Source organism: Oncorhynchus mykiss, chromosome 12, assembly GCF_013265735.2.
Source record: "Oncorhynchus mykiss isolate Arlee chromosome 12, USDA_OmykA_1.1, whole genome shotgun sequence".
NCBI lineage: Eukaryota > Metazoa > Chordata > Actinopteri > Salmoniformes > Salmonidae > Oncorhynchus > Oncorhynchus mykiss.
In genome coordinates, this window is record NC_048576.1 from 74,232,956 (window position 1) to 74,245,403 (window position 12,448).

The 12,448-nt window shown below is 46.2% G+C and overlaps 1 protein-coding gene across 2 annotated transcripts in view; it reads right to left on the reverse strand.

Moving 5' to 3' along the window:
• The window catches only part of olfm2a (olfactomedin 2a), a 98,192-nt gene that overhangs the window by 45,743 nt on the left and 40,001 nt on the right, over window positions 1-12,448 (reverse strand). Inside the window, exon 1 of one of the 2 annotated variants that reach the window (XM_036938395.1) lies at window positions 871-1,361. The exons of the other annotated variant lie outside the window; for it this stretch is intronic. Coding sequence (XP_036794290.1) covers window positions 871-1,014 — 144 coding nt within the window. The 5' untranslated portion in view covers window positions 1,015-1,361. Of the gene's footprint in view, window positions 1-870; window positions 1,362-12,448 lie in introns of those variants that run through there. 2 annotated transcript variants of the gene reach the window in all.

Below are 12,448 nucleotides of genomic sequence, written 5' to 3' on the forward strand. Positions count from 1 at the left end.
CTAATGATCCTGAACATGACAGATGCATTCCTCTGCTTGACACTTCTCAACACCTCTCATCTCATCCATATGGAGCACCCATATGCACAGTCACACCACACATGCATCACAGTGTACACAGGTGTACATCCACAACAAGCTACACAAACCTTCACATCTCAATCTTTTAACATGCTCCTCACATGAGACCCAACATAATGTACCTTTCAAGGAGATAACAAAATGACGGTCCCTGGCTTGGATTCTGAACGCATACACCTATACATAGTCAGTCCATTTTGACACAGGGGACGAAGGAAAGAGAGATGGGGGAACGAGGTACGCATCCAACTGGAATAGGGTGTGTAGGAGCTGGAGCCCAAATCCCCCCCCCCCATCATCATCATCATCATCATCATTATCTTCATCATCACCTCAGAGTTGGCATACCATCAGTTACACCCTCCAGCTCTCTGACATATCAGTCAACCTCCTCATCCCCCACCACAGCAGCAGTATCCCAGCTCTGATCACCCACATCACACAGAGAATTCACCAGCAGGGCAGTTCTCCCCTGATTCTCCTTCTCCTCCCAGCAATCAACACAGCAAAATCATTCTGGATCGGTTCCCTGGGAGAATCACTCACACAAGATCCTGAACATCATTCCAACTTCGCCTGACTCCCAACAGCATCGCTCTCACATGCACCACTTTCATCCTCTATAATTTCTCTTAGCGCCGCCCCCGTGAGACAGACCCTCTCCGATATCCACCCCCCCCAACCCCACTTCAACCACCCTACCGCTCTGAGACCCCTCTCCCGGTCTCCAACTCATCCACCCAGCAGACAGATAGAAAGGATGGGAAAAGAGCCGTCTACTGTACGCACGCTGACGATCCTCTCGGAGGTGCCCCCTCGGGAGACAGTGGTCCCGTTGAGTCCCACCAGAGAGGGAAGTGTCTGGGACATCCAGTTGGTCACCATGGCCATGGTGCTGAGCACCGCCCCGATCTTCAGCAGCGGCACGCTCATTTTGCCTGTCCCCCCACCTCCACACTGCTCCGTGCTCCTCAGCCCCTACCGCCCCTCTGCCCTGCACTCTTCCACCCCACTCTGCCTGCCTGCACCGGGACCAGTTAGTCAGCCAGGCAGGAGCAGAGAACCAGGCGGACAGGCAGTTAGCCAGAGACACAGCCCCAGCACGGTGGCTCTCTCCTCAGCCCAGGGAAGAAACTAGAGCAGCACTGATAACCACAGACCTAGGCTTAGTCAGTCAGTCAGCCAGCGGTAGAACCAAAGAGCGGGGCAGAGGACAGGAGCTCACATCCAGCAGCAGCATCACACTGGGTTTATCTGTCTGAGAGCAACTGCCTGCCAGAGCCTCTCTCTCCCTCGCTCGCTCTCTCTCAAGATACAGAGCTGCGCATTGGCTGCTTCCCTCTCTCCTCCTCTCCCTAGCTGCCTCTTTCTCTCTCTCTCTCTGCCCTCCCTAGCTGCCTCTTTCTCTCTCTCTCCTCCCCTCTCTAGCTGGCTCTCTCTCTCCCTCTTCCCCTCCCTAGCTGTCTCTCTCTCTCTCTCTCCTCCAAGGCTGCCTCTCTCTCTCTCTCCTCCAAGGCTGCCTTCCTCTCTACTCCCTGGCTGCCTCCCTCTTTCTCGTTCCCTCCCTGGCTGCCTCCCTCTCTCTCTCTCGTTCCTTCCCTGGCTGCCTCCCTCTCTCTCGTCCCCTACCTGGCTGCCTCCCTCTCTCTCGTTCCCTCCCTGGCTGCCTCCCTATCTCTCATTCCCTCCCTGGCTGCCTCCCTCTCTCTCGTTCCCTCCATGGCTGCCTTCCTCTCTACTCCCTGGCTGCCTCCCTCTCTCTCGTCCCCTACCTGCCTGCCTCCCTCTCTCTCGTTCCTTCCCTGGCTGCCTCCCTCTCTCTCGTCCCCTCCCTGGCTGCCTCTCTCTCTCTCGTTCCCTCCCTGGCTGCCTGCCTCTCTCTCGTTCCCTCCCTGGCTGCCTGCCTCTCTCTCGTCCCCTCCCTGGCTGCCTCCCTCTCTCTCGTCCCCTCCCTGGCTGCCTCCCTCTCTCTCGTCCCCTACCTGGCTGCCTCCCTCTCTCTCGTCCCATCCCTGGCTGCCTCCCTCTCTCTCGTTCCCTCCCTGGCTGCCTCCCTCTCTCTCGTTCCTTCCCTGGCTGCCTCCCTCTCTCTCGTTCCCTCCCTGGCTGCCTCCCTCTCTCTCGTTCCCTCCCTGGCTGCCTCCCTCTCTCTCGTTCCCTCCCTGGCTGCCTCCCTCTCTCTCGTTCCCTCCCTGGCTGCCTCCCTCTCTCTCGTTCCCTCCCTGGCTGCCTCCCTCTCTCTCGTTCCCTCCCTGGCTGCCTCCCTCTCTCTCGTTCCCTCCCTGGCTGCCTCCCTCTCTCTCGTTCCCTCCCTGGCTGCCTCCCTCTCTCTCGTTCCCTCCCTGGCTGCCTCCCTCTCTCTCGTCCCCTCCCTGGCTGCCTTCCTCTCTCTCGTCCCCTCCCTGGCTGCCTTCCTCTCTACTCCCTGGCTGTCAGCGTCTCCTCCCTTACTCCAGCCTTTCTTTATATGCTTTACGTCCCTCCTTTCTTTTTAATCTCTCCCTCTCTTTCACGCCTTCTATCGCAGTTCTCTCCTGACTCTTTAGCATGTTCATTGAAAAGCACACAGTCACAGAGAGAGACAATGACACTGTGGAAGGAGGCTGCAAGGGTATGTAGATGAGTGCAGACAAGACAGGACAGGACATTCAGTGTTCAACACCATGACTGTGTTGGGTTCCATTACTCTGTCCATCTCACAGTTAGCCTGCAGCCTGTTCAGAGGCATCACCTCATATACATCCCCCTCTCTACTCATATGGACTGGAGAAGGAGGAGGAGGAGGAAGATACAAGCAGGGTGGGTAGTAATGAGGAAGATGAGGGAGAGGAAGAAGAGGGAGAGGAGGAGAAGGAGCAGGCTGCGTGGTGAGGGTATAATGAAGAAGAGGATGAGGGTGAGGAAGAAGAGGCAAGCAGGGTGGGTATTAATGAGGAAGAGGAGGGAGAGGAAGAAGAGGAGGAAGAGAAGGATGGCGAGGTGGGTATTAATGTGGAAAGAAGTGGAAGAGGCTGCATGGTGAGATGGACATAAGGAGGAAGAGGAGAAAAATTAGGGAGAGGAGGAGGTGTAAGTAGGCATTCTTGTCAGGGTATTAATGAGGAAGAGGAGGAGTGAGTAGGCAGGATGTGTGGGATGGGTATTAATGAGGAAGAGGAATGAGGTGTTCAGGCCCACAGCTCGTCTTCTCCTCCTCTCTTCTCCTGACAGCCCATCAGTTACCCCTCCTGACTATTCCTTAATCACCCTGTAATATGCACTCTCAACCGCTACAGCCCCGCTCGCCACTGCACACACACACACACACACACACACACACACACACACACACACACACACACACACTGCTATCTTTTAACTCAAGCTGAACGAACCCCCTCTCTCAAAGTACTGGCCATGCGAGGAGCGTTCTGTGTGGACCTAACTAACTAAACGAGTTGATGAAATAGAAAGTTAATCAATAATAGGGAGGTAATTATAGAAGTGGAGAAAATTGGAAGCCTAATGGATCTGACTGTGAAATGAAGTAGGAATTAAGAGGCTTTTCATGGAGCAAAATGGCTGCCATGTCGTGCATCACCCAGGTGGGTGCTACAGAGTGGGGGTGGTAGAGTGAGTATGTGGAAACCATGCAAAGCAGTTGATTATCATCATTGTCATCAGGTGGTGGTTGTTATCATCATTACTTTCTCTTGTTCTTGTGAAAGTGTTTCTTGAACCAGGCAATAGTGTCATGTTTCAGACCTTCTGCTTACTCTGCCCATAGAAGATGGTGTCAGTTTACCCTGTAGGGATTATGCATCAGCATCAAATTACCCTCTAAAACAGCAGCCACTCATAATGATGACAGACTGCCTGGGTATGACAGTATGCCCATGTCATCTCCTCTCCTCTTTGTGTATGGTGACTGATTGATCTTGTCAGACAAGCCTCTCCTACCCAGATACCGACACTGGGCAGGGGCTGGGTTGGGGCTGGATGGATGGTGAGTGATATGGGGTTTGCTGTGAAGGGCCATGGGTTGACATGTTATGAGAGGAGACAGCTTGCTGAGCTCCATCCAAGACATGTCAGGCCTCCTCAGCTCACCTACTTGCTCTCTCTCTCCCACTCTGCCTCTCCAGCCTATTGCTGTGACAAGGCTGCCCTCAAGTGGCCAGTAGGAGCATTACAGCTGTTCAGCTCACGCCCATTTGCTTGAGGCCAATCAGCCTTTGACATTTACTGCCTCGCTGGTGTTAACCCGATGGTGGTGACACACGATTGTCACAGTTTAGTATCATGATGGCATGTCAAGGAATAATTGAGTCACACATCCTCTCTTTACAATCATCTGTTGTAATGGTTCTATATTCACTATGCTTTCCCTTCTAGGCTGTCGTATGACGCATTTATACATGTAGCTAGATTATTCACAGATCACACACACACACACACACACACACACACACACACACACACCACACACAGAGGTCACTGCAGGATCCTTACCTTACCCTGGATATGAAAGAGTAAAAGATCACAGCAAAGCAGACAGAAGTACCCCTAGTCTAGTTGAACCTGAGTATGAGTGGGCTGGGAATTGCCAGGGACCTCACAATACGATATTATCCTGATATGGTGACTGGTAGCCTAGAGGTTAGAGTGTTGGGCCAGGAACCCAATGGTTGCTAGTTCAAATCCTTGAGCAGACAGGGTAAAAAATCTGTTTATGTGCCCTTGAGAAAGGCACTTAATCCTAATTGTTGATAATGGTTCATGCTGGCTGTGATCCCACTGTCTCAGGGATATGCAAAAAACACATTTCCATTTCATACATGCATATAATACACACTTGTACACGTGTGGAACAGGACTAATGTAAGCACCCATTACATTATTATTACTTAGGTGCCGATACGATATGTATGTGATTCGATACTGCGATTTTATTGTGATTTGATGTTCCAAAAATATTGCTCACTGTGTGCAGACAGTGGCGGTCGGTGCCGTTTATGATGAGGGAGGACGAATTTAAAATGTTTTTATGAGCATGGTCTTATTTATATTACAGCATATTGGATAACTGTCGTTCATACTTCACCCAGCTCAACGTAACATGGATAGGCTTAGGCTTACTACATGTAGGCGCACAGGTCCAGAGAAATCAGAGTAATGAAGGTGACAGACACATTCAATACTGCCTTGCACACTCTTGCCTACATCTAGCTGATCTAGGTTGTAATCATTAGTCCAACAGTTGCAGATGAGAGTTTCTATTGGACATATTCAGGTATGTTTATTCCCGTTTTGTTCCGTTTGCTTCCGTTTAAGAAAGGCTTTTCAACAGAATCGGCAGAATGAATACACCCCTGATCGATGTAGCCTATATATACTCTGAACAAAAATATAAAAAGCAACACGCAACAATTTAAAAGATTTTACTGAGTTACAGTTGATTTAAGTTTTGAGGGTGCATGCAATTGGCCTGCTGACTGCAGCAATGTCCACCAGAGCTGTTGCCAGATAATTGAAAGTTCATTTCTCTACAATAAGGTGCCTCCAACGTTGTTTTAGAGAATTTGGCAGTACGTCCAACCAGCCTCACAACCTTAGACCACATGTAACCAGTCCAGCCCAGGACCTCCACATCCGGTTTCTTCATCTGCGAGATCGTCTGTGACCAGCCACCCGGACAGCTGATGAAACTGTGGTTGTGCACAAACAAATCATTTCTGCACAAACTGTCAGAAACGGTATGCTCGCCGTCCTCACCAGGGTCCTCCCCTGACTCTGCAGTTCAGCGTCGTAACCGACTTCAGAGGGCAAATGCTCACCTTCGATGGCCACAGGCACGCTGGAGAAGGGTGTTCTACACAGATTAATCCTGGGTTTCAACTGTACCGGCCGGAAGGCAGACAGCTTGTATGGCATTGTGTGGGCAAGCGGTTTTCTGATGTCAACGTTGTGAGCAGAGTGCCCCATGGTGGTGTTGGGGTTACGGTATAGGCAGGCATAAGCTACGGACAACGAACACAATTGCATTTTATTGATTTGAATGCACAGAGATACCGTGACGAGGTCCTGAGGCCCATTGTCGTGCCATTCATTCGCCGCCATCACCTCGTGTTTCAGCGTGATTATGCACGGCCCCATGTCACAAGGATCTGTACACAATTCCTGGAAGCTGTAAACATGTCCCAGTTTTTCCATGGTCTGCATACTCACCAGACATGTCACCCATTGAGCATGTTTGGGATGCGGTAGATTTACGTGTGCGACAGCCTGTTCCAGTTCCCGACAATATCCAGAAACTTCACACAGCCATTGAAGAGGAGTGGGAAAACATTCCTCAGGCCACAATCAACAGCCTGATCAACTCTATATGAAGGAGCTGTGTCGTGCTGCATGAGGGACATGGTGGTCACACCAGATACTGACTGGTTTTCTGATCCACAACCCTACCTTCTGATCCAGAACCCTACCTTTTTTTTAAAGGTATCTGTGACCAACAGATGCATATCTGTATTCTCAGTCATGTGAAATCCATAGATTAGGGCCTAATTCAGTTATTTAAATTGACTGATTTCCTTTTCTTCTTGATGCACCAATCCCGTTAGCGGGATCATTTTTGTCAACATCCGCTGAATTGCAGAGCGCCAAATTCAAATTAAATTACTAAAAAAGTGCAATATAGCAAAACACAGCTTAGCTTGTTGTTAATCCACCCGGAGTATCAGATTTCAAAAAAGCTTTTCGGCAAAAGCATACCAAGCGTTTATGTAAGGACATCTCTCTCAGCAGACAAAACATTACAAACAGCTAGCAGCAAAGTAGATTGGTCACGAAAGTCAGAAAAGCAATAAAATGAATCGCTTACCTTTGATGATATTCGGATGTTTGCACTCACGAGACTCCCAGTTACACAATAAATGTTCCTTTTGTTCCATAAAGATTATTTTTATATCCAAAATACCTCCATTTGGTTGGCGTGTTATGTTCAGAAATCCACAGGCTCGAGCAGTCACGAGGGGGCAGACAAATTCCAAATAGTATCCGTAAAGTTTGTAGAAACATGTCAAAAAAAATTATAATCAATCCTCAGGTTGTTTTTACAATATATAATCGATAATATTTCAACCGGACCTTAGCTTTTTCAATAGGAATGAGAGAGAAAATGTCTGCTCCACTCTGTTGGCGCATGCAAAACGCTGCTGGCACCCAGCCATCCAATGACGCGATGTGGTCTTTCTCGCTCATTTTTCAGAATAAAAGCCTGAAACTATGTCTAAAGACTGTTTAGACCATGTGGAAGCCATAGGGAAAGGACTCTGGTTGATATCCCTTTAAATGGAGGGAAGGCATGCAATGGAACAGGGAGCTTTCAAAATAAGAGGCACTTCCTAGTTGGATTTTCCTCAGGTTTTCGCCTGCAATATCAGTTCTGTTATACTCACAGACAATATTTTGACCGTTTTTGAAACTTTAGAGTGATTTCTATCCTAATCTGCATATATATGCATATTCTATCTTCTGGGCCTGAGAAATAGGCAGTTTAATTTGGGTATGTTTTTCATCCAAACATCAAAATACTGCCCCCTACACTCAACAGGTTAACCTCTTGATCCTACTTGAGACGCAGACGTCTCAACTAGGCACCTGGAAATGCAAATGCGCTAAATGCTAAATGTACTCGTTAAAACTCAAACGTTCATTAACATACACATGCAGGGTATTGAATTAAAGCTACACTCGTTGTGAATCTAGCCAACAAGTCAGATTTTTAAAATGCTTTTCGGCAAAAGCATAAGAAGCTATTATCTGATAGCATGCAACACCTCAATATACCTGAAGGGGACGTAAACAAAATAATTAGCGTAGCCGGCGCTACACAAAAACGCAGAAATAAAATATAAAACATTTATTACCTTTGATGATATTCTTTGTTGGCACACCTATGTGTTCCATAAACATCACAAATTGGTCTTTTTCCCGATTAAATCCGTCCATGTATGCCCAAAATATCAATATGTATAGCCTGTCTGGTTCAGGAAAAAAGCTCTCTTCCAACGCAACGGCATTTTTAAAAATTATATAGGTTGCCTATATTCTTTGACAAAACACTTCAACCTACTTTTGTAACCCAACTTTAGGTATTTGTAAACGTTAATAAGCGATCAAATTGATCACTGGGCGATCTGTATTCAATAGCAGCTACTCAAGAAAACAATGTCCATTTTTCAATCTTCCAAAATCGATTGTTGTAGGCTGGATGGAATGACGGATCTATTGGTAATGTCTCAAAGGATTTTTGTCAATGAAAATGACGTCTTTGGCGACATCGTGTGGAAGCTGTAGGAATTGCATCCGTGTCCATATTTAATTTGGTGTCCTTTAAACAATACATGAAAGGGGCGCATGGATACTTTTTTCAGCTTTCAGTGACCAGTTTTTCTTGCGCTTTTCGATGAAACACACGCTCTGTTATAGTCACAGCCGTGATTTAACCAGTTTTAGAAACTTCAGAGTGTTTTCTATCCACACATACTAATCATATGCATATACTATATTCCTGGCATGAGTAGCAGGACGCTGAAATGTTGCGCGATTTTTAACAGAATGTTCGAAAAAGGAGGGGGTAGAATGAAGAGGTTTTAAGGCATTGTGTTGTCTGAAAAAACTACACATTTTAGAGTGCCTTTGGATCATCTTGGCAAAGAAGAAATGTTCTCTAACAGCGATGTAAACAAGTTTGTGCATAAAATTTGAGAGGAATAAGCTTTTTGTGCTTGTCTAAAAATTTGGGGATCTTTTATTTCAGCTCATGAAACATGGGACCAACGCTTTACATGTTGCGTTTATATTTTTGTTCAGTATAATTTCTTCTCTCCTCCTGTCACCTTTTCCCTTCGCTTGTGGACTTCAGTGCACAATATAACAGCTGTTTGTGAACACCTTGACAAGCCAAACTTTCCTATCATAACCACAACACACAGCCTTCATCGTTGCCCCCATATTAATGTCATAGTCAACATAGCTACTAGAACTAACACATTAGTAAACCCGCTACAATCATACAGTACAGCAAGCAGTTTAGCAGTTAAACTGTCGGGTCCCGGTGGCAGCTCTTAGAAGAGTTATATTTTTGGAAAGCCATAGCCAGCTAGCTTACAAAGCAACCCTCTGTTTGAACCGTGTGTTTGAGTAGGCTAAACTAGATAGTTACATTCGCTAGCCAAGTAAGTGAAAGTGAAAGTAAAAATTAAATACTATGAAATAAGGCTCTCTCTCTCTCTTCTCGCTTCTCCTGTTCAACTATTGTCTTTCTCTGTCTTTGAGTGAACTACATTTTGTGGATTGCAGTGCTAGCTAGCTGTAGCTTATGCTTTCAGTGCTAGATTAATTCTCTGATCCTTTGATTAGGTGGACAACATATCAGTTCATGCTGAAGAGCTCTGATAGGTTGAAGGATGTCCTCCGGAAGTTATCATAATTACTGTGTAAGTCTATGGAAGGGGGTGAGAACCATGAGCCTCCTAGGTTTTGTATTGAAGTCAATGCACCCAGAGGAGGACAGGAGCTAACTGTCCTCTGGCTACACCATGGTGCTACCATACAGAGTGCTGCTGAGGCTACTGTAGACCTTCATTACTAAACAGTGTGTTTTAATCAATTATTTGGTGACGTGAATATAATTAATATATTTTGATCAAAAAAGTTAAACTTTTGTAATGTTTCACTTGACATTTTTCTGATATTCACTGAGGAGGATGGTCCTCCCCTTCCTCCTCTGAGGAGCCTCCACTGGCTGCAGAGAGAGAAGAGAGAGCATGATAAAATGAGTTGATCAATAACGTAAATAAAAGTGCTGAAAACATGTTGGCTCACTTTTTGAAAATAGTTTTGGGGTTACGTATTGAGTGTAATACAGCATGTGTAAGCAACACATCATACATATGTTAGTGTCCATGGCCACCGGATGGCAGCAAAAGGTTTAAAGAGATGATTTAAATAAAGAGACAAATGTATCACTGACAACTATACAATACAGTATCTCACCTTGTGATACTGGTACATGTTTCTACAGAACGGATCTACCGAATCACTACTGATCTCTAGTTTGTAAGACAGATATGCAAGATGAACTAGACACAGTTTTGGGGGAAGCAAGATTTACTGGGAACATAATAACATCTGCCATATCTATTAGAGGAGAATCAATGCATTTCAGTAAACCCACTGTCAGACTAAAGTTTGCACTAGTATGATCCGACAAGCTTTAAGCAAATATTGTCTCACGTCTGGAGTACTGCAACTCGCTGTTGGCTGGGCTGCCCGCTTGTGCCATCAAACCCCTGCGACTTATATAGAACTCCACAGCCCGCCTGGTGTTCAACCTTACCAAGTTCTTCCATGTCACCCTGCTCCTCCACACACTCCACTCGATTCCAGTCAAAGCTCGCATCCTCTACAAGACCATGGTGCTTGCCTACGGAGCAGCAAGAGGACCCTGATTCTGCCACCTCTTGTCTCTTGGGCAGTTCCCGCTCAGCCCAGTCCAAGCTCTTCTCTGTCCTGGCACCCCAATGGTGGAACCAGCTTCCCCCTGAGAGTCCCTGCTCATCTCCCAAAAACATAAAACATCTGATACTCTACCTCTTCAAAGAGTATATTAAACTATTCCCCCCCCCCCAATTTTTTTTATTTTTTAAATTATGCCTTTTGTAAACTAACACTTGCACCTGACAGCCCATCCCACCCATCTCTACTGTTAGCTACTTGATTGAGTACAAATGTACTATGACTGTGACATGGGGTTGTCCCACCAAGCTATCTTAACATGAATGTATCTTAACATAAATGTATCTTAGTGTAGCCGATGTGAAATGGCTAGCTAGTTAGCGGGGGTGCGTGCTGGTGGCGTTTCAATCGGTGACGTCACTTGCTCTGAGACCTTGAAGTAGTGGTTCCTCTTGCTCTGCAAGGGCCGTGGCTTTTGTGGAGCGATGGGTAACGATGCTTCGAGGGTGACTGTTGACGTGTGCAGAGTGTCCCTGGTTCGCGCCCAGGTCGGGGCGAGGGTGTCACACCCTGGTCAAAGTATTTTGTGTTTATCTTCATTTATTTTGGTCAGGCCAGGGTGTGGCATGGGTTTTTGTATGTGGTGTGTTGGGATTGTAGCTTAGTGGGGTGTTCTAGTGAAGTCTATGGCTGTCTGAAGTGGTTCTCAATCAGAGGCAGGTGTTTATCGTTGTCTCTGATTGGGAACCATATTTAGGCAGCCATATTCTTTGGGTGTTTTGTGGGTGATTGTCCTTAGTGTTAGTTTGCACCAGTTTAGGCTGTTTCGGTTTTCACATTACGTTTATTGTTTTTGTATTGATTCGTGTTTACGTTGTTTTATTAAACATGAATCTCAATAGCCACGCCGCATTTTGGTCCGATCCTTGCTACACCTCCTCGTCCGAGGAGGAGATAGAAGAAAGCCGTTACAGAGGGGGCGGACGTAAAAGTCTATACTGTTACATTAACAAGAATGTATCTTAACATGAATGCACTAACTGTCAGTTGCTCTGGATGAAAAAAGTCTGCTAAATGACTAAAATGTCAAATGTAATGTAAAGCCATTCTGACATTTTACCTCCTTCTCCATTTCTCTACTCTCCTCCTTTTCTCTCCATTTCTCTACTCTCCTCTCCATTTCTCTACTCTCCTTCTCCTTTTCTCTCCATTTCTCTACTCTCCTTCTCTCCATTTCTCTACTCTCCTTCTCCTTTCTCTCCATTTCTCTACTCCTTCTTTTTCTCCATTTCTCTACTCTCCTTCTCTTTCTCTCCATTTCTCTACTCTCCTTCACTCTCCTTCTCCTTTTTCTCTCCATTTCTCTACTCTCCTTTTTCTCCATTTCTCTACTCTCCTTCTCTTTCTCTCCATTTCTCTACTCTCCTTCATTCTCCTTCTCCTTTTCTCTCCATTTCTCTACTCTCCTTCTCCTTTTCTCTCCATTTCTCTACTCTCCTTTTCTCTCCATTTCTCTACTCTCCTTTTCTCTCCATTTCTCTACTCTCCTTTTCTCTCCATTTCTCTACTCCTTTTCTCTACTCTCCTCCTTTTCTCTCCATTTCTCTACTCCTTCTCTCCATTTCTCTACTCCTTTTCTCTCCATTTCTCTACTCTCCTCCTTCTCTCCATTTCTCTACTCCATTTCTCTACTCTCCTTCTCCTTTTCTCTCCATTTCTCTACTCTCCATTTCTCTACTCTCCTTCTCCTTTTCTCTCCATTTCTCTACTCTCCTTCTCCTTTTCTCTCCATTTCTCTACTCTCCTTCTCCTTTTCTCTCTCTTTCTCTACTCTCCTTCTCCTTTTCTCTACTCTCATTATCCCTTT